Source organism: Phodopus roborovskii, unplaced genomic scaffold (assembly GCF_943737965.1).
Source record: "Phodopus roborovskii unplaced genomic scaffold, PHOROB, whole genome shotgun sequence".
In the NCBI taxonomy this organism is placed as follows: domain Eukaryota; kingdom Metazoa; phylum Chordata; class Mammalia; order Rodentia; family Cricetidae; genus Phodopus; species Phodopus roborovskii.
Genome location: NW_026126516.1, coordinates 1,102,224 through 1,124,705, shown reverse-complemented (window position 1 = coordinate 1,124,705; position 22,482 = coordinate 1,102,224). Strand labels below are relative to the sequence as shown.

At 44.6% G+C, this 22,482-nt stretch overlaps 1 protein-coding gene across 1 annotated transcript in view; it reads left to right on the top strand.

The window, feature by feature from the left end:
- Positions 1-21,081, top strand: part of Efcab11 (EF-hand calcium binding domain 11) — a 146,764-nt gene extending 125,683 nt beyond the window's left edge. The window contains exon 6 of the mRNA XM_051196410.1: positions 20,849-21,081. Coding sequence (XP_051052367.1) covers positions 20,849-20,927 — 79 coding nt within the window. The 3' untranslated portion in view covers positions 20,928-21,081. The remainder of the gene's footprint in view (positions 1-20,848) is intronic.
- Positions 21,082-22,482: the final 1,401 nt, after the last annotated feature.

Here is a 22,482-nt window from a genome sequence, read left to right as displayed (position 1 = left end):
TTGCAGGAACTGGGTTTGGCATGTAAAACAAGCTTGTTTCAAATTTAAATTTAAAAAATTATCAAAAAGGAAAAAGAAAGAAAGAAAGAAAGAAAGAAAGAAAGAAAGAAAGAAAGAAAGAAGGAAAGAAATATTTGTAGTTGCATTAATGCTAGGTTACCAAGCAGATAATAAGTAAAAATATGTTAAAACACTTATAGCTCATCACCACTACAAGTGAAATCTAACTTCAAAATAAAAAATTTAATAGTTGTTACAGAAACACATTTTTTTTTAACTTTTAGAATATGTTTTCTGTTTCTGAATTCTGAAGTTTCTCGAGTTCTTTGTAGACCAGTGTTTCTGGGCAGACACTCGGGCCTGCGCTACACAGCCTACACTTGGTCAGTAATCTTCCCTTCGTGTTGATTTTTCTTATTTGGTTCTCCTGCCAATCACAACGGTAAGAACTCCTAACAGTTTAGCAAATAAAACTCAGGATAAAGAGTATCTGCCATCTCAGACCCTTAGGAGGCCGAAACAGGAAGCTCAAAGGGTCATGTCCTGCCTGGGCTTTAAAACAAGTTCAAAGTCAGTGAAGGCAACCAAAGAGCCCCTATCTCAGAGTACATAGTAAAGAAGGGGCTGCAGATCTGGCTCAGAGGTAGAGTTATTAGCCTAGATTAGATGAGGCCCTGTGATTGGTCCCCAGTAGTGGATGAGGCCCTGTGATCTGTCCGCAGTAATGGGAATAAAGCGTGTTTCGTGCTTTGCTGTTACACCACTGTTTTCTACCTGCATTGAGAGTAGCATTGGCTTCTTATTTTACCAGTTGTGTTTGTCTCTCAGAAATTGAAAGTCTGGGATGTATGTTTTACTCCCTCTCTCCCTCCCTCTCAACCCCCCCCCCCTTCGCTTCCTCTCTCCCTCCCTTTCTCCCTCCCTTCCTCCCTCCCCATGTGGGAATATCTTACTCAGTCACTTCTCTACCTTGCCTCATGAGGCAGAGTCTCATGGAACCTCACAGATTCAGCCAGCCTGGCTAGCCAGCAGGCCCCCAAGATCCACCCGTTGCCATCCCACAGTCTTGGGGTCCTAGGCACCCGTGGCTTTTTAACATGGGGGCTGGGATCTGAACTCGAGTCCTTGGCAATCACTTTACCCACTGGACCATCTCTCCAGCTCAAGACTTCCTTTTAATCCTTTTTACCATGCCACGAATTATTACAAGCACTCCTAAAGCATACTAACCAACATGTGAAGAACGTGTTTCCTCTATGGCTACTTTCCATTTGGACACAGACACTTTTTTTTTTTTTTAAATCTTTTGTTCTAAACTTGGAAAGATTTCCCGTTGGACTGGATGTTGGTACCCACTGCTGGATGTTGGTACCCATTGCTGGATGTTGGTACCCATTGTGTTCTCCTGTGTCAGCTCCTTCTCAAAGCTGCTCATTCTCCTTTTGCCTGTCTTTCCTGAGCTCTGTTTTCCTAATTAAACCAGCAAATCAGTCATAGCTGTAATCTTCAGAAGGTTCCAAGAATACAGTTCATTTCCTCACCCTTGCTCCCGACTCTGATTTATAGCTGTCTGTGTAGTATTAATTAAGACAGATTTCATAATGAAATTCCTCTCATTATGATATCAGTGCTCCTGGTAAACTCGAGTCTTGCTAAGGGCTCTTTTCTTAAACAGGATTCCGCATCTGTGAGGGAAAAATATAATTAAGGCCTCTAATGGAAAGTTTTCAAATGCACACTTGCTACGTAATTTCCAAGCACTGTTTCGAAACATTTTGTGCTTGCTTTTCCCTCCCCCGGGCTATGAGACTGCTTCCCCATGAGGTGATATAGGGATCACCAAGCTCAGGGCCTGATCTTTGTGACTCACTCAGCCCAGAATTTGCATGGCTATGGAAAAAGCTTTGCAATGACTGCTCAATAAAATGATCCTAACTGCAGATTTATCCCCCATCCCCACTTCAGCTCAGAATGGCTAAGAACTTGGAAAGGGGACATGAGGATCCTCTCTTGTTTCAAGAACCACAGGCAGGCATGGACACAACTTCTAAATGGCTGGCTCTACTCTACAACCTAGCTTTTCTTCCAGTGTAAAGTGGGGCCGAAAGGCCTGAATTAGTATCTGGGAAGAACGCTAGGGCCAGGTTTCCTGTCCTAGTTGGGAAAGTAGCTTTGTGCTTCTGAGACCAGCTTCATTTGTAAACTGCAGAGTGGGTGGGGTAGTTCGCTAAGGACCTTGAAGAAGATGACTGTGAGTCATTGACTGGGGGTGGGGTGAGGTGGGGTGGGGCAGGGGGTGGGAATGGACGGACCTGGCGTTTGGAAGCACAACAGACCAGTTAGTTGGGGCCTTTCTCCCAGTATACCGCACCTTGGGGTGCTAGCAGGTGTGAAGGGGTGGACACAGCTCCCTTTGGGGGATTGGAAGGGTGGGCACAGTGAAGAGCTGGAGACAGTCTTACCTCAGGGCATGTGTACTCCAGAGAGTGCGGCCCTGAACACAGGCGCGATATTGTTTTTACTCCTGCCCTTTGATTCAGAATCTTTGCAAGTATCCCCGGTGTTTTTTCTCTCTCCCCTAGAGCCTGCCTCCAGTGAAACCTCCAGTATTTGTTACTACAGACTCCCAGTGAGTCATGTGGTCAGGCCATGCCGTCTATGGAGGAAACTGGCTCAGAAGGATGTGCCAAGACAACATTCCTCCTCTGCCAAATGTTCCTGCTAAAGTTCTGTCAAGAGCATCTTATATTTCCTCCCATCTTTGTAAACTCATATCGTGGAAGGCCTGAGTGCTAGTTGCCTTGTCCATTACCCTCGGGGAGATTTTTTTTTTTTAACCAGATTATGAATGTTCCCTCGGCTGTCACCCATAGACACTGAGCTCACAAAATGAAAGAGGTGTTAGTGTGCATATGTACTGTGGTTACAAGTGCTCCTTAGGGAATATTCTGGAACCAGGGAAAAGGCTGCCCAACCAAAGGTGATGATTGCTCACATTTTGGCTCTTTCTCCCTTTTTTTGTGTCCAAGTTTTCTATTGTTAAAATGAGCTAAAGCTTTGTGCATGGTGCCTTTCAATCACACATCAGCTTCGCTGTATAAATAGCCCTATAGTAAACATGTGTCTCTGTATTTTCTGATTATTTTCACAGACGTTTCTCGATGTTGACACACAGCGTTAGAGAGCTGGGCTTGCTTTGTCGTTGTTAGGGTTCTGACAGTTCTTGCCCAGTGGCCTGCTTTATGGATCCACCCTAGCCCTACAGCCTATGCCTCTATCCGTGCTCTCTCTTGCCAATGACTGGCCCCGATTGAGCTTTCTAGATCTTTGCTAACGTAATGGGAAAATATTACTTCACTTTTATATTCCATTTTACTGATTATGGGTAATATTAAGTTTCCACATGCCTGCCAGCTCTTTCTCTTTCCTTTTCTCTAAGTTGTCTGTTTGTACCTTCTGCCCACTTTATCTCCCTTAGCAGAGTATTTATGCTTCTACTTTTCTGTTTTTGTTAATTCTTCGAGAATTTCATACAGTGTGTCTTGATTGTATTCACGCCCCTCTCTCGCCTCCCAGATCCACACCCCCATCCCACCCCCCACTTCCCATTTTGTTGGTTTGTTTTTGTTTCTTGAGAGACTATCTTACAGGATGTATCATGGTCCTCTGACACTGACAGTCTCTCCACCCCTGAGCCTTAACCTCAGATATCACAGTCAGATGATCTCTACCTTTTGACCAGTTGTGGACATCTTTGGTAGTCTCTGCCTGCCACAAAAAGCAGCTCCTTTGGTGAGGAGTGAGGGCTACACTTACCTGTAGATAGAAGGATACGTATTAAGAAAGGGGTTAAAGGTTTTACTAGTTTAGGAAAGTGGCCGTAATATGTTCTCCTCTAAGTTCCATGGCTCACCAGGCACAGCTAATTTTACAGCGCAAGACAGACATTTCCTTGACTGGGTGGGTTTGAAGTCCAGTTAGGTAGCCATTGGTTACCCCCAGTATGCAAGTGCCTCCATTGCGCCTTTGGGAATACCTTGCCATGCTGGGTCATTATTAAGAGTTCGTAGAAGTTACAGCTCAATAGGGCTATCAGCTGCTTTTCCCCCTTGGGAGGTTGCACGCTCCTCCCAGTACTAGTGCTCGGAAGGAGGCTTCCAGGTCAGATTCAGACCGGTTCCTCTGGGTCGCGCATCCAAAGTCTGTGGTATTGTCAGCAACAGGATCTCACCTTTTTGTCTGGGAGGAAAGCACTAAGAACAACAGTAGTAGCCTAAATAGAAACCCTAAAAAGGGTTTCTTGGGCTCAAACAACTTGAAAGGTTTCCCATGGCACCGGGGTTTTTGTCAGATAGTTTTTGTTTGGGAGGAAAGAGCAGTGTGTGTGTGTGTGTGTGTGTGTGTGTGTGTGTGTGTGTGTGTTGTGTACATACACATATATGTGTAGTACATGTAATTTTAAATAAACATAATATAATGCCCTGTGGCTTTGTTACTTATTCCTCTTTCTTCTTGTTGCCCTCCCACCTCCCTCCCCACGTAAGTCTCTACTTTTTCCCATTTCTCCCTCCATAGCAACTGTGTCGGACTGGTCCCCTCTCCCTGTTTCTGTTTTCATTACAACTAGCTTTCTAGTTTATTGTTTTTTTTTTTTTTTTTTTTTTTTTTTTTTTTTTTACAGTGGCTTCTTGATGTGCAGATGTTTTACCTATTTGGTTTTATTACATTGTTGTCCACTTTATTTTTATGTAAGGGTGAGCATTCTTGCACTATAGTATGTAAGTGAATGTCAGTAGACAACTTGCGGGAATTAATTGTCTCCTTCCACCATGTGAGTCCCAGAAGCAGAACTCAGGTCATCAGGCTTGGCTTGTCAGCCATCTCATCAGGCCCATTTTAACTTACTCGTTCAAATCTGTGGTCTTTTCTTTCACAGTTTATTTTGTCACATTTACACTAGGTGAGTTTTCCTTGCCTTAAGACTAGGTTAAAATCCACTTCCCTTTTCTTGGTTGGTATGAATTTTAGCACCTCCATTTAACACTTCCACGTATTTGAAATTTATTTTGGTACAGAGTGTGGGGTAGAGAGCTAAACACCTTTCTTTCAAATAGTTGTAGCTGGCCAGTTTTCCTTGACTTGCGTACGTGTGTGCGCGCGTGCGTACATGCCATGTCTAGCTTGTGTGCTGTATTGACTTTTTTTTATTGCTTTGTTTTTTTTCTGTGTTGTTGTCTAAGAAGGTCGGCCTCTGCTTTGCATTCAGCTCTTTTACACAGGCTGTCCAGGGTGCTTTGCCCCTTGCTCCTTACTCCAGAAACATATGAATCCCCACCCCATTTCTAAAATCTAATTCTTTACTGTTTTCAAGTTGCTGTTAGCTCAGCTTGCTTACTTGTTTATTTTCCAGATGAATGGTAGAATCGTTTTGTCTGTGTGTGTACGTGTGAAGTTCCAGAACTCCTTCGGGGTTTTGAGGAGAATTACATTCAACGTACAAATTAATTGAGGAGAATGTGGCATCTTTACAGTGTTCAGCCCTCCCATCCAGGGATTTTCAAATACTCCTTTATGTGTCTCGATGGAATTTTGTAGTTTTCTTTCAGCAAATTCAACACGTTTCCTATTAAGGTATTCCCTGATTCTTTTCTTTTGAGTTCTTTTTAAAAATGGGACCTCTCCTTCTTTCCTACAGATCACTGTTTTTAATATCAGTTTGTTCTCAGTGTCTGCCAAGTCCTGGCAAGTATGTGACAGAGAAACGTCTTTCCTTCCTTCCCCAGCTCATAAGCCCTGAGCTTTAAAATGAACCAAGCCTAATATTTTCTTTTTAAAGATAATAAAACTGAGGTCGTGAAAGGTAAAATGATGTTTAAGGACCATCTAACAAGCTAGATGAGTGACTATAGATGATTATTTCCAAATGTCTGTATTTATTTTTTTTTTTTGCATCAAAGACTTGACAAACATAAAATTACCCAAAACGATATCCATTCTCTTCCTTGTCTTAGCTCACCATGTGGTTTTATCGAAGAACTGAAGGCTTGAAGCGCTGCCCGTCTGTCGTCATCTGTTGTGAATGAGTGACGGCGCTGGTGGGCCACCCAGCCCCGGTGGCGTCCACTGGCTCCGCTTTAACACTTTAACACACATCCCTGACTTGCTTTGTCATTCTGTCCGCAGCAGGCACTAGCTCTTTGTCCTGTTCCAAGTTCCATTACTAATGCCCTGACCTCCAGGCACACATTGCACTTCCCAGGGTTACTACAAGGTGGGTGGGGAAGGGCGGAGCAGTGCCGTCCCAGGGAAGGTTAGATCCTGGCCTCACAAGCCAACTGCTGGCCGAGGCGTTCAGGAGTGAGCTGTGTGGACATCAGGTGGGCAGTGGCAGCAGGAAGCACGCTGAGGATTCAGTGTTGGTCATCTCCTGAGCAAAAGCCCTGAGTGGTTCATCAGGATGCTCTACGACAAAGGAACGGTTGAGCGTTCTGCGTGGGCTGTTGTGAACACATCCTGTGTGTCTTTGGTCTGGTTTGTGGAGTTAGTGAAGTTCAATGTGTACAACATACGGTGTTGATGGTTTCTCATTTTACCGTGTTCGGCCGTGTGCGGGAAAGTGCAAGTGCTGACTTACTCCCAATGTCTGGTGGCTGCACAGTTGTACAAAGTGCGGAGTCCTTCCGTCTTGACAATGTTATCCAGGATGGAGTCACTGAGGGCACGTCACAGCCCGCCCTGTACATTCTCTGAGCATGTCTGTGAGGGGTTGTCTACACTGGGTTGACTTTCCCTGAATGTTATGGCCACTGTACCATGTGGTCTCAAAAGAGAAAGGGAACCGAGCAGCAGCAATCGTATCTGCGTCCTGACTGTGAATGCCATCTGACCAGCCACCTCAGGCTCCTGACATCACACCTGTCCCATTATGCTGGATCTTCCCTCAAAACAGGAGCCAAAATATGCCAGTCTTTGAATGGCTTTTGTCGGGGATGGCAACGGCAACATGCATGGGAAGTTACATTGTCTCTGCCATCTACAGACTCTTCTGCGCATCCGTTCATGTAGTCAACACATACTCGTTAAGCAGCACTGTAGACCAGACGAGTCCTGGGCACAGCACAGTGAGCAAGGCTTCTGTGGCCGCTGCCCATTGAGTGTTCCATTTGTAGAAAAGGAAGAACACTCACAATCACAGAGTTGGGCCAGCCCTGGTGGACTGCCCCCATATCAAAGAAGACTAGGTTCCTTTTCTCATACCACAGGATGAGAAAAACACTCTGCAGAGCAGGTTCATAGTGATTGTGGCACTAATAATACGGACATTTCCATTTCCTGTGTTCCTTAGGTTTCGAAGATTTCCTGAAATCCTCCCAGTCTTTCTCACGGTGTAGCTAGCGGGCCATATTCTCTAGAAGGAAAATGTTTGGAGACAGGGAACCCCTGGAGGCAGGCAGGTGACTATCAGAACCTGCCCAATTCAGAGTCTCCCCCAAACCTTTGAGGTTCCCCTCCCCCCCACCCCCTTGTCTAGGAAAGCAAACAAGCTGAATTTTCTCCCACACAGTCTCTGGGTTTTGTTTTCTGATACTCTCGTACTTGATTGCTATGCCTCTGTGCTTGAGCATAATGTAAATACTTAATTTGTTTAATAAATATCCTGAAATGGCCTCTCGGAGTTGTTACTAGAAGGGCACGAACCTTTTAAGTCACTTAGCCAGCACAGATCAACACTTAATGTCCTTAATGATGAGCGTGATCTTCTTTAGTGGCTGAAACGCTCCATAATCAATGGTGTGGCCCTGCCTGGAGGCAGGAGAAACTAGATAATGGGCAGAGAATGTCATGCTGGATCGGGCCGGTAATTTGAATCCCTGAAATCGGTATTAGTGTGGCAATTTATGGGAGAGCAGTTTCTTCCCAAGGCTAGGAAGAGCCCCCCAACATCTCTAATGTCCCTTTGTGATTTGCACATTATTGAAACCCCTGGTGAGCCCATGTCTGTTCTTAGCCTAAAGCCTCAGAGAGTTATCTCCTCCTCATTCTCTAAGGCAAGTATTCTGCCAGCCTCAGCAGGAAGCTCAGTGCTGGGCTGTAGGGGAAGAGGCCTGTCTGGATGGGGTGTGGGGACATCATCTGCAATCTGTGAGACTGCCCTAGGCCACTGTTCCTTTTTTTCCCTCCACCTCCACACTAGCTTTGAGAATTATATTACTGCGGGAATAGAAAAGAAGTCCATACCTGTAATCGCAGCAATTGGGAGGCTAAAGGGGGAGGATCTTGAGTTCAAGACCAGCCTGGGCTACACCAAACCCTGTGTCAAAATAGAAAGAGGGCTAGAGACACAGCTTGGTGTCATGACACTGGTTCAGCTGGAGGAGAGGAAGGGGCTTCTCTAGCTATTAAATCAAGAAGCATTTCTAGGGGCCAGTCTTCGAATGTCCCCTCTTGCACTCTGAGTGGGGGCCCTCAGTTTTGTCCTGGGATGTGATTGGCCTTATCACAGTCCCTCTATGTGTCGTAATTCTCTAAATGCTTGTAATGCCCTCTGACCTCTCACCTCTTCAGGCCGAAATCCTGTTTAAAACCGTGGTCATCCCATTTGGTGTGACGTTTTTAGTAACACGGAGCCTTCATTAATAGAATATTTCTGATAATTTGAGGGAATTATTTCATTATGAAATATGATTCCATTCCATAATGTTTATTATTGTCTGCAGGCCCAGAATTTCTAAATGCTAGGAGCATGCTCTAAATGAAACATAAACAATGTATTGTGATTATGCTGAACTAAAGCCAAATCTCCCATCAGCCCCACCGATGCACATCCTGGAGAAATGGACTGAAGTATAAAGCCTACTTTCCCAAATGGATTATTTAAAACTAAAGATTTTCATATTCCCCTTTCCTTGAGGGGGTCGGGGCAGATAAAACCTGACTTCTCATAGTTTTACAGTAAATTCTCTATAACCAAGCTGTTTGGAGCAAATGACTTGGATTTCTGCAGAGTCTTTGCTGACCCAGGATGAGAGTGTCTTTGAGAAATCTGGCCATGCCATTCCCGGCGGCTTGGTAAAATCCTGGACCCTTCTTTGAAACATGGTATTCGAGTAGCAGCCCGTTGCCAGATGTATAGGGAGGCTGGAAATGCAGCCTCACTGCCATGCTGGAGGGAGGAAAGGAGAATTTTGTGTTGGCAAGAGGACTCTACCATCATGTGAGTTTACCCATCCCAAGCTGTGCAGCCAGTTGCCAAAGCTTCCGCTCTGACAGCCATGTTCCATCCCATCGACTCCAAACAACTTGTGTGACCTTTGCTAAATCCATGTGTCACATTTCAGAATGCCCACCTTCCCTTATTGATTGCTGATTCATAATGATCAGACTTTTTTAATTACCAGGAACTCATATTTTTTTTGGTTCAATATCATTATTTGTTTAAAGTTCTCAATCTTATGGAATATTTGTTTTTCCAGATGAATTTTAGATTTGATTCATTGAATTTCTTTTAAAAAGAACAAGTAAACAAACTTCTACTATTCTTCTATGGCATCTTATTAAAAATATATTCTACTCAAAAACCGTATCCACTACCAGAGAAAATAAGCATTGTTTGACAATTGGGTCTTTTTCTGACTCCAAGGCAGTGTGGTTTTTCAGGGCAAGCCTCCCACCAGACAGCGGCCAGCAGTGTTATTAGTAAGGCATCTACAAATGGCTCAGTGTTTGCAGTTCACATTTCAACTTCAGCTCTATTTGTTGCATTAGCAAAATCAAGCTCATTAAGCTGTATTCTCTGAGCCCATCTCTGTGAGCCCCTGAACCCACTCACACTCGGCACTCTCGTCTGGCACTGTGTAATCTTTCCTGCATTACACTTGAAAGTTCAGCTCCCTCCGAAACCTCCAGTCAAGGATGTGAACTTGTTGCTTTCAGGAAGGCCGCATCTGTGCACTGAGCCATTACGCCATCTGTTAAAGTGGTCAGAGTTCATCTGATTGTCTCCTTTGTGGACAGACTCATACTGTAAGAGCGTGTGTTATTGAAAACATAATTTTCCTCATCATTATGCCTTCTTTCTAGCCAGATCGCAACCTGCTAGAAATCTATTGAACGTGGAGTGAAAAGCTCTCCAGAATAGCCGTTCTTAAGAGATTAAATGATTACCATCTCTGTCCCATTTCTTTTATCTCATAATCAAGTTCAAGATGACACTGGGTATCTCATCTGAAGTGATGATTTGGAACAGAAATGGCTTTGTCCCCTCATGCTTCCCGCTGTTGAGTGGCGTGTCTTTTTTCTTTTCATTTGCATTTTTATTTGTGGATGGCTGGGACCATCCACAGGGTCAAAGACTCTAGCTACGGTTTTTAAGTGACTAACTGAAGTTGGGTTGTTTTTTAAATGTCCTATAGTCAAAGATGCCGATTGTGTGACAGAGCTCTGGTTCAGACCCGTCACGTTTTAGAGCTAACTCGGACTTTATCATCCAGTCATTCAGACTGACGAGTAAGGAGCTAAGGAGTTGGGACTGCTAAGAGATTTCCCAGTGGTCAGAAGCCCTTCTCCAAGGTTACAAAGTCCTGAAACAGCCCAGCTCAGACTGGAGCGCCTATCTGGGCAGTTCCTTGGCATACCCAGAGGCAGCCTGGTACAGCATTAAGGATGGAGAGAGCTAGTGACCCAAGAGTATAAAGAGCCATTTTTTTTTTTTTTTTTTTTTTTTTTTTTTGTTAATGACTAGTTCAAGATGCTGTGTTTTTTCTCCTCCCTATCCTTAGGGCTGCCTGGTCTCCACTGTTTTCTTACATCACAGTTTCTCTTCCAGAGAACTGAACTGAAAGAATAAGATAGCATCAGTGTTTACTAGCAACTCTGCTAAAACACTTGCTACAGAAGAAATAGCAGACTGCCAGACGTGGGAGTTTGGGCCACATATTGATTGCATTTATCCCCAGGCCCACAAGCAATCGATAATTAGACATCTAAACTTACATTCTTTTCTCCTTTTAAAATATATCTAACTTTATGATTCCTTGTTCTTAAAACTTCATAACTGGGAAAAAGTGAGTCACTTTACCAACCAAGCTTGCCTTTTCCACCAACTTTTCCCATTGCTCAGGCTGGAGGATCTACTTTGTCACTCTCTAGGAGGGAAAGCAGCTTATTAAGAACATTACTCAGGGTCTGGGGAAATGGTTCAGCGAGTACTTGGGCAATCGTGAAGTCCCGAGTTCAAGTCCCCAGAACCTATGTGAAAAGCCGGGGATAACCCCAGCTCTGTTGGGGTAGAGATGCAGAGGGAAGAGAATGGGTGGAGCTTGCTGTGTGCCAGCCTAGCTCCAGGTTCATCAAGAAACCCAATCTCGGGACAATAAAGTGGAGAGTAATAGAATAAGATATACCCAATGCCCCCCTCTCCTCTGTGCCCACACACACATGTGTGTGCATACTACACACATATAACACACACAAACACCACAGTCCCCTCCCCCACCCCAGTTGAAGATGTAACCTAGTAAGTAAACTGCTTGCCTGGTATCACAATGCCTGGAGTTCCATGACCATCAGCACCATGTAAAATTCCAGGCATGGTAGCTCAGGACTTAGTCCCAGCACTTGGGAAGCAGATGCAGGAAGAGAAGAGGTTCAAGGTCACCCTTGGCTGCAAACTGAAGTAAAGGCCAGCCTGAACTACATGAGACTCTGGCTCAAAGAAATAAATAAAGCTGTCATAAACAGAAATCACACAATAGCTGCAACCAGCAAGTTGGTTCTTTAAATTATAGAACTAGAGGAAATAGTCAAGTGTCTTGAGATGGCATCTGAGGAGAGAATAGAGTGAAAGAATATTTCCCCTCCAAATTACGGTAGCCCCCTTACCCATGGCTTTACTTTTCTTAGCTCTAATTATTCAGACCCTTAGCCCAGGAATAAGTGGAAACTCAAGAGATAAATACTTCACAGGTTTTAGATGATGCACCACTCTAATAATGTGCCATCTTACTCAGCCCATAGTACAGTCATTTCCTTGTCCAGCGTAGCCACAGTGTGCCCTCTACCTGCCTGTAGTTGCTCACAGTCCTTGTTTGTGAGGCCTGCTTTGCTTCTGCTCACAGCTGTCCCCATCTCTTAGCTCATAGGAGGCAATAACTGTGTGCTGAATAAATGGCATTTGTGAAATAAATTAATAGTGGCCCCAGCGTGTGACAGTAATGGTGGGAGCAATTTCATCATGTTGTAGCGTTATGAATGTACCATTGTGCTACTCATTGCTGTTGTTAATCTCCCTCGCCGTGCCTAATTAAACACTTCCATAGATACTCGCATGTAGCAAAAACAGTATGCAGAGGACTAGATGCTGTTCGTGATTTCAGGCATCCACTGGGGGCCTGAGAAAATACCCACTCCGTGCAAAGGGGAGGCTACCCATATTTATTGTCTCATCTACCTAGGTTTAGAAAGGATTGAAGGCAGGATACAGGGCATATTAGGGTGACTTCTCTTGCAAATGGCAAGGAGTCTTTTTACAAAAGGTCTGAAATACCAAGGTGTTTATTGGCTCAGTCACTAAGAGCCTTCACACAGGACAAGCTTCAGGTATGTTTTGCTAAGACTATAGCTCCCTTGGCTGTTCTGAGCCTTCCCATCCATGTGGACATCTCCATTTTTTAGCCAGTAATTACCACTTGAATGTCTGTGTACAAACTGTCAGATCTGTGTACTAAGGGGTGCCGTGGCTGTGTGGAGGCTTGCACCCATATAGAAGGAAAATGCTATTCACATCCCAGATGTCCAAACTGAGAGAACCTGTCCAGCCTGCAGACAGAATCTCCAGACTTCATTACATTTGGAGCAACTCTTACCCATCACTGGTGACCAGGGAAGGAATGGCAGGTATTAATTGGCATAATTTAATCAGTTCTTGAACCAAGCACTGTGGTAAAGGTGGGTAGGATTACAGTGATAGGACTTAGGCCAGCCCAGTCCTATGTCTAGAACTTGAGGTTGGGATCTGTCCCACTTAGCTGCTATGTGGTAGAGCAGGTACTGGGGATAGGGGGAAGTAACTAATGGCAACACTTCATTATTATCCCTAAGTGTACTTGGTCGGCGCTAATGAGGCCCAGGGCTCCATGGCTTCTGAAATTCTTTATTCTTGGTCTGGTCTGGGCACTCTTTTACTGTCCATAGTTTATTCAGCAGATCCAGCTAACCCTGTTCAGCTCTCACCCATACCTCTCCCTCCCAAATCTTCCTGTGAGGATCTTATACTCAGAGTTGTTGTGTGTTGTCTTTACAATGAAGGGATACTCAAAGGCTTAATATTGCTGTTTGCAGTTGACAGAGGAAACATTATTGAAGGTTGTATATGCGACAGTGATGCGAAGTCTGCTGGTATGGCTTTCTATAACTGTCATTTCAATTGTCCACAACCTCAGACTTCAGCGGTCTTCTTAAAGGCAGTATTTAATTTGTTCTAAAAAGCGTTTTGAAGATAGCTGAAGACGGATCCGTTTCAAGTCCTCAGATCCCTTTCGACTAAATGAGAATCTGAAGTGACATGCTTGGGCTGATGGCAATCTTAATGTGCCATTCAAACAAACTGCATCTCCCAGAGAGAAACCTTCGGCTTTCCGAGCCTGGATTCCCGCTGGAAAGAGCGCTGTAAGGTTTGAGTGTGGGACAGAAGACAAGAGGGCAAACAACGTAAGTGTCTGCTGTCAAGTTCAGTACTACAGCAACAGTGGACCCATCAGTGAACCAAAACAAAGACCGTTGACTGTCCAAGAGACAAAGATCAACAATTTACCCCAGTTTATCCACTGAATCTTGCTGCACAGTTGGTCAAGGGCGGCCTTGTGGGGCCATAGAGCCATCTAGTTCTGTGTTTTATGTTTCTGCGTGCGTTTGGGCACACATGCCAGGTGTCTGAGAAATCCCAAGCAACTAGCTAAAGATGCCTGCAGCCATGCAGGGCATGGCTGACGCAGTGTTCCCAGCAAGTGTGAGCAAAAGTGGGGTGTAGAGTATAAGGTGAACACAGAGGGGCCAGGTGCACAGTGAAGACATTGCCAGTCACATAGACACCCAGGGAAGAGCAGAAATTATCCCATGTCTCTTTAACCTTCCCTGTGCATCTGCGTGGCTTTTCTTAATGTGTGTTTTTAAAAAGGTAAAATTAATAAACACATTACCAACGCAATTGCTGCAGAGCCCTGCGGGACTCTCATCAACAAAGAGGCAAGCTCACCAGTGAAGAGAAGCGCCAGGGTCCACAGGGGAGAAGGCTGCTGCGGGGGAGCTGTCATTACCGCATCTTCAGTTGGCGGGTCCTCTCTTCCCCAGCAGGGGCTCTTTGCCTGGTGGATAATTTTTACTCTTCCTGTTCTGTCAATATGACAGTTTTGTCCCTAACAGAATGGCAGCTTTGACTTCCGTTGACATTATTCCATACAGAACCAGAAAGAAAGAGACGAGACGCGCACTCTCCATTTCCTCTTTTCCAAAACTGCCCTCCATAAAAACTTTTCTCATTTAAATTTTTGCTTCCACGCTGAATTCCTCATTCATGTTTCAAGAAAATCAAATACGGTGTCAGCTTTCAAAAACCATGCTTGATGATGGCAGTGACTCACATAATTACTGACTGTCAGTGTGTTTGCTATGAACACAGAGATGTCTGGCAGCCCTGCTTCCAGCAGAAAGAGCCCCACAATGTGGGTCTTCCCTGGGCTGTTTTCCATCTGAAACCTAGCGTTGGCCAGATGCAGTATCGGGCCATTGTTTGCATCCTTCATTCAGGAAGCCCACGCCTCCGGTGACGCTCAAAGTACTTGTTGAAGAGAGGTCTGTAAGACAATTTGTGTGTGTGTGTGTGTGTGTGTGTGTGTGTGTGTGTGTGTGTATGCGCGCGTGCACATGCGCGCATGTGTCTGTGTGTCTGTCAGTGTTTGTGTGTGTGTATCTGTGTGTGTGTGTCTATGTATATATGTGCGTGTGTCTGTCTGTGTCTCTGTGTGTTAGTGTGCATGTGTGTGTGTGTGTGTGTGTGTGTGTGTGTATCATGTGTGTGAGTGTGGCACATGTATGTGATAGTCCACACATGTATAGGTCAGAGGACAACCTCCCACCTTGCTTGAGCCAGGGTTCCTTTTTGTTGCTGTTCATCATTACATGTACCAGGAGAGCTTCACATGGGTTCTGGAGATTCAGACTCAGGTCTTCCTGCCCCTATGTCAGGTGCTTTACCCTCTGAGGCATCCCCCTGCCCCAGGCAGGGTTTAACGAGAGCATTCCCAGTGGTTGCCTCAAACCATGGCGCCTTTCGCTCAGTAGTTCTGAACCAGGGGTGACTTGGTCTGTCCTCCTGCCACCACCACGCCAGGAACACTTGGCGGTTTGGGGAGACATTTTTCACTGACATCTAATGGATAGAGGCCAGGGATCCTGCTAAGCATCCGCCGTGTGTAGTCATGCCCTGTTGTAACATAGCACTCTCTGGGACACAACTCTTGGCTGAGGTTGAGAAGCCCTGCTGTAGCTCCTGAGGACTTGCACATTGGGAAGTAGGTTGTTTGGGATATTCAGACTAAAGAGGAAAATATGTCATACTAGGAAACGCTTTGGTTTCTTCGCCTTTTTGTGTCTGTGGGCATGCACATGGAAGCCAGAAGTCTTGGTATCAGTCCTCGCCTTTACCTTGTCTGAGACGGGGGCTGTTTGTATTTGCTGCTGACCCACGAGATCCCTGTACTGCTCCTGTCTCTCCCTCCCATGTCTCTGTAAGAGCTCTGTGATTACAGAGGTGTGCTACTGTGTCTGGCTTCATGCGGGTTCTGGGAATTTGAACTCTGGTTTCCAGCAGGTGCCATCTCCTTGGCCCCCCTTAAATAATACTTTAAGGCAGCATTAGCCATCACACCGTCATCTTTACTCTATTTAGCATGTAACCTCTAACTTCCACTCAAATGAAAATAGATATTTATAGGGTTGCAGTTGTAACAAAGATACTAGCTTGCATTCTTGTTCCCAGTTTAAAATGTCATTTTCACAGCCTTTATATCTTTTTTTAATAAAGAACATTGCATTGTTCTAATGTAATACAGCCTAGAAACCTCCCTTTGTTTCTTTGTTTTGTTTCTCTTTTCTCCTTAAGTAATTTTTGGAAAAGCCAGTATTCCAGTCTGAAGTCTGCCTTTGGAAACCTGCCAAGAGCTACTCTGAAATGATTTTACAACAAAAACAACTTTTCAAGGAACAAGTATTTTAAGGGCATTCTAAGAAATTGTTCAGATAGAAATGTTTTCTACAAGAAGCAGCTACTACAATAGAGAAATGCTCACTATTTACATATTTTTTTTATTAAAGTAAGCACTCTGGGGGTTGGGTAGACAGCTTAGTTAACTGCGTGCTAACCTTGTAAGCACAAGGACCTGAGTTCGATCCTCAGAACCGTCATACTTTTTTTTTTTTTAATTTAAAAAAAAAAAAAAAGCTGGGTGTGGTGGCACATATTTATAATCCAGGCACTGGGGAAAGGAGACAAGTAGATCCCTACTGCTTTGTTAGTTCGCTAGCCTAGGCTAGCAGTTTCCAGGTCAGTGAGATACCCTGCCCCGAATAAAAAGGTGGGCAGCACCTGAGGAACAACACCCAAGGCGCATCCTCTGGACTCCACACGCGCCTGCACACACATGTACACTCACATGTATATGAACACACACAAATAACCTTAGTTTCTCCTCAGAAATCAGTAGGCAGTACTGTGGCCTGTGAGAGACCACAGTGGGAAACCCTGGCTCCCTGAGGCTCAGATCTCTTAGCCTCTGATTAGGGAAGTACCTACTCTGGCTACCAAAGTCCACACAGCATTACCAAGAGACAGCTCTGATTAACCAATTGGAGGTACAGGAGAAAAAACACCGATTCTATCTAATGTTCATGAAAGTAACCGTACAGCACCTCTTCCTGTAATGCAGTGGATAGAAGAAAGTTTGTTTTAGAGGCGTGAAAACATTGGTGTTCAGCTGGGTGCTCTATCCAGTCCTGGTAAAGCCTCATTGCACGGGGTCATTGAAGGCCTTCCTGCACTCCTGAGTCCAGAGAGGATTGCCTAGAACCCCATCCCATACCCTGTAGGAACCTAAACACTTCTCAAGACTCCTGCACATTTCCAGAGAGCATCTGTCCCTCACCTCTCTCTTCTGGGACTTAATTCCATTGACGGACAACACTACCACTCCCCACTTGCCTTCCGCCTCCCTACTGCTTCCGCTCAGACGGCTCTCTCCGTGGCCCTCTCGGCCCCTGACTACAGGCACAGGCCCTCAAGCTCCTCATAGCACGCCTATCCATCACAGCCCAGGAAGAGGTTATTATTCTAAGCGCCGTGGATGTTCCCTCCTTGTGAATGGATCAGTTCACTGGAGTGCTTTTGGCCACTTCTTCTCCACCCCCCTGTGTGGTGTGCCCCCTTCCTGAACCTCTCTTTTCTTCTCATTCTTTCCTCCCCAAAGCTCCTCAGATGTTCATGGGGAGTCATACACACAGAGCAGCCAGCTCTGGAGTCCCTACTGCTAAAAGCAATTCCAGGCAGGTCTCTATTATGCATCTTAAAAACAAATCAAGTGGCCTTTAATGTCATTGGACTTGCATTTTTAGAAAGCATTTGTTGCTGTTAATAGCAATTTATGTTCCTCCCATGCATCTCTATAAGCTTGATTCCTTTCAACAGCCCATCCTAAGTCTTGAGCTTAGACATGTGACCAGATCTCTACCAGCTGTCAAACCATCAGAAAACAGTTTCTTTACCAGAAAGAAGATTCGTGCATATCCTGTTAGCATATCTAACCTTTTGATACTATGGCATAACATTGTCATCTATGAAGGTCATCCTTGAGACCCACATAATCAACTCTCTCGCTCTCTCTCTCTCTCTCTTTCTCTCTGTCACACACACACACACACATACACACACAGAGTCTCTATTTCTGTCTTTCTATCCCTCTGTGTATGTGTCCATCTCTCTTTCTTTCTCTCTCATAATATTTTCTTAGGATTTTATGTTGAACCACATTCACAGCTGCCCTTGGCTGCACATGAATGGGCCTTGTGTTGGATACATCTACCCATCATGCCTGACGGTCAAGGGATTCCTTCATCCATCACCACACTCAGCAGCCTCGTTGTCCAAAGCCCATCTCTCCTGTGGTTCTTCCCATGCTTACACCGTGTTTGCCGAATGCAGCTGAGCACACAGACAGTAGTGGGCTTCATGAATCTCTGGGTGGTATTTGGAGGTAGTTTCTTACCCGTGTTTTATTTCACTGGCTGCTTTCCTGGTTGTTGACAGTGGTAAGACAGACTCTTTATTCAATCCCAACACCTCCTGGGAGGTGATACATTGTCCATAATATTGTCACCGGTTCCCCCAGCTCCGTTTCTGCCACAGATTCATTTATGCCGCACACAGTCATTGCCTGCTGTGAGCTAAGAGGTGGAGACAACTGTGGACAAAAGTCCTTGCACTCTCGAAGATTATTCCTAGTAGTGCTGAGAGGCGATAAGATATTTTGGTGCTGAACAGTCGCCGGTGACACTAAAACTGTGTGTTCCGGTTTCAGAACCAGGGCCGAAGGCTTTACTGTAAACAGAAATGATATTCCTTCCTACTTAATGGCAGTCTTCCTCCCTCCACATCTCCAGCCCCTCCTACCCACCCGTCTGTTCCTATCGCACTGGGATTGAGTGTGGGGGGTCCCAGTCTTCCACAGAATACTTGTTTGGTAACAAAAACTGTATGTCATAGCTTTTAAACCTTTAGCCCTTAAACTTCAGGTTCCTCTTTGCTCAAGTTGAAAGGACCAGACTTGTTCATATGTGTGAAACATGAACAAGCATCAGATATTGTACCGTGTCTCATTCTAAACATAAATAGGATATATCATATCCATTTGTTATGGGAATGCAATGCCCTCTCTAAGCCAGAGAGCTGGACTTTCCCCTTTCCCATTCTTGGTGACCTTCCAGTAGAAAGCTGTTGCAAAGACAAGAATAATTAAATGTTAATACAATAACAACAGGCTATTTACAGAAAAAAAAAATGAGCAGAGGGACTCACTTTTCTACAGTCTTCTAGTATCCCATTAAGTGAGTGAAACACACTGAAAATACCACCAGCAACAGTTTATCCTAATAGTACTCTATGTTATTCACCCTGTGAGATTTATAGTTCAGACATACCAATTCAGAATAGAAATGGAGAGAAGACTGTTCATCTAATCAAATACGTAGGCACTATGAAGAATCTTCAATTATCTAATTTTATTGAAGGGGATGGTTTATATCCCGTAGTCAGTGATGTGCAATCCTGTGATTGTCCTAAATCCCTTAGAAGAGATCTGACATTGTGCTCTGCATGCTGGATAACATGAAATCACCATGTATATTTCACCAAGAGATATAACAAGAAAAATAGCCTCCATGGTATGCAGTCATTTTATCCCGACACACTGCAACATGGTTTTTGCCCAGGGGCGGAAAAGTAGAGTTGTTTTTTTTTTTTTTTTTTTTTTTTCCCTCTACTTCAAAAGAAAGAAAAATTATCATCACTCTATCCAGAACCATTACAGACTTCAGAGACTTTGGCATGAAATATTCAGAAAGTTTATTTTAGAATTCAATATTTTAAAAGCCTGCTTTAAAACTATTACAGTGATTAGTGGCTTTCTTGCTTAGGCCAGTCTTTGCTTTTAAAAGCTCTGTATCATGGTTGCTACCATTGTTTTCTGCAGAATGTCATTTGCACCAACCACAGACACTCGGAAAAAGGCATGTCCTGCATTGTTTCAGGATGTCCCTAAGAGGAACTGGGCCCATGTTCATGTGTTATCTTTTCAGACATGCTATTTAATAGACAGCTCTTATCCTGATGACAGAGCTGATGAGTTGCTGCTGGCTGTGTTTGTGCTTTGGGTGCGCCTAATCTTAACCACATAGAATGTCTGCCATGTCTCCGAGGTTCCAAGGACATCCCCCTCAGAAGCTTCCCACACCCTTAGTCAAGAGCTCACATCTCCATCACTCTTCATAGGAATTGGAAAAGCTTAGTGTTGTGTGTTGTGAGGGTTTCACAATGATTCCAAGGATATGAGTGAAGCCAGTAAGGAACCACAGAAGTGTGATTAGCCATGCATGAACTTCTCCTTGGGGAGTGTCATGGTTATATAGGGTGGCGAGAGAGGGTCAGGACTTCTGCTCCCTTGGCCCTACATGTTGAATCTCCTCACTACTACATCTCCCCAAATCCTCTTGTCTCCTAGTCCCGCCTATCTTGCTTTCCTATTGGCCAACAGCATTTATTCATTAACCAATAAGAGAAACATATTTACAGAATGGCATCTCCCATCAGATGAGGATGACCATGACCCTCTGATCCTCCTGCCTCCACCTCCCTGGTGCCGAGATTACATGTGTACACCACTGTTCCCAGTTTTATGCAGTGCTAGGGTTTAACTTAGGGCTCCATGTGTGCTAGTCTAGCGCTCTGTCAACAGCTACAGCCCTGGCCCCTTATTCCTCCCTTTCTTCTGTAGCTTATACTTTTAGGTCCATCCCTCAAATACATTCCATGTGTGTTTCTGTAGGTTTTAGTAAATACCCCTTCTTTCCTCCATACTTTAGTTGTTATCAGTGTAGAGGAGGGAAGCACAGGCACCAACCTTGGTCTTCAGATAGGGTTGGCTCCTCCCTCGTGCTGACATGCATAGAAGGCAAGATTCCAGGATGCTCTTGACGTGGAGGTGCCGACAGGAATAACGTGTGAATAACTTTCCGTGTCATTTTCCAGGGAAGCAGATCAAGACTCAGATGGTCACGTCAGCTTCCGAGACTTTGAGTATGCCATGAACTGTGGACGGGCAGAATGAAGCCGGATGCTTGTGGACTCTACTTTTGGCAATGCTGGGCAGATCAATTAATTGTAATCTAGTTGAAGGTCACACAGACCTCACTCTTTTATGGTGCTGTGTACTTGTGAGTAAACTCTTAATTATAGTTTTAGATGCTGATGTTGAATCTAGAGGTAGGACTTTCCTTCTATGTCGCTAAGAGCCCTGAGTCAGACTGCTGTGGCTGGCCCTGCCGCCCAGTGATCTCTTCCTTGTCCGCTCCTGTCAGCTGTGCATTCTTCATACTGTGGGATGGAGGCTCTGCTCATGTTCTGCCCCTCGCCCACCTGGAATCCCAGCCCTTACCAGCCCTTTCTTCTGCTAGTGGTGTCATCGTCCTTCATTTGCTCAACTTCAGATGAGTATCAAGCTTGCTGTGGCCAAGGAATGAGCAAATGCTAGGAAAACAGAGACTTCTCTTATATAAAGTCCCCGGAGTGCAGTCAGTGGCAGGACATTAGCTGTGCAAAACCCAGGGAGCAGCTCAGACCAGGCAGCCATTCTTTATACACAGAAAACCAGAATGCAACTGGGGTCTTAATGGGCAAAAGGGTATGCTTTTGGCTTCCTCTAAGTTAACCTGGACCTGGGCTTCCTGCTTCAGAGAAGTTAGCCTGAGCTGGCCAGCAGCCCCCTGCAGGGTACATCCTTCTGGTTCTAGGTAGTTTTACTGGGTACCTGAAGCTCCAACCATCCCAAACTATTAGGCATCTCCGCACCAAACCACGCCCCTAGGATCCAGTGACTACTTTCTGGAACAAATTGAGACACTGAACATGCAACATAACGTCTATTAAAAATAATTCTGAAATGCTGATATTGTCATTGTAACTCTTCAGATTTCACAACATGAACATTTGTAAAGGAAATCAGTGTAATCTGTTTTGAAAATGTTAAACATTAAAAGATCAAGCAAAAGTATGAATTTGTGGAGCAAACATTAAGCAAGCTTCATGCTCATCTAAATTATTAGCAGATAGCCTTAAGAAAAATAAAGTGTTTAGCTGTGATAAACCAGAGGAACCAGAGGATATGGGACAACCAAATGCAATTTGACTAAAATGTAATTTGTCCTCCTAGATGGGCCCCTAGGAACACACAGCGGAGATGAGCCAAGCCCGGGCCTCTCTGCTGCCTGTGACGATGTGAGAGACTATGTGAGGGGCATACAGGAGTGCCTGCCGTCACTGTCCCCATGATTTCTCTATAAATCTAGAATCATTCCAAAAACCGAGTTTGTGAAAGATTAAAGACTGATTCAAACATTCATAAGCGAAATGAAGAAGGAATGAAAATCATTTCTCAACGTGAATGAAATGGTATCTCAAAGACAAAAATGGGTTGCTGGTCTCATTGTGACGTGTAGGATTTTGTTCACAATCTTCCAGTTGGACCTCATTTCATCACAGTAGGCAAACTGAGTCATTGACCCTGTTCTCAAAACGTAAAGAGAGACTGTAGATTTCTTAAATAAGAATAAACGCACTAATAGTATTTATTATCAGAGCCATTCTTTCAGTGACAGCCAGAGCTC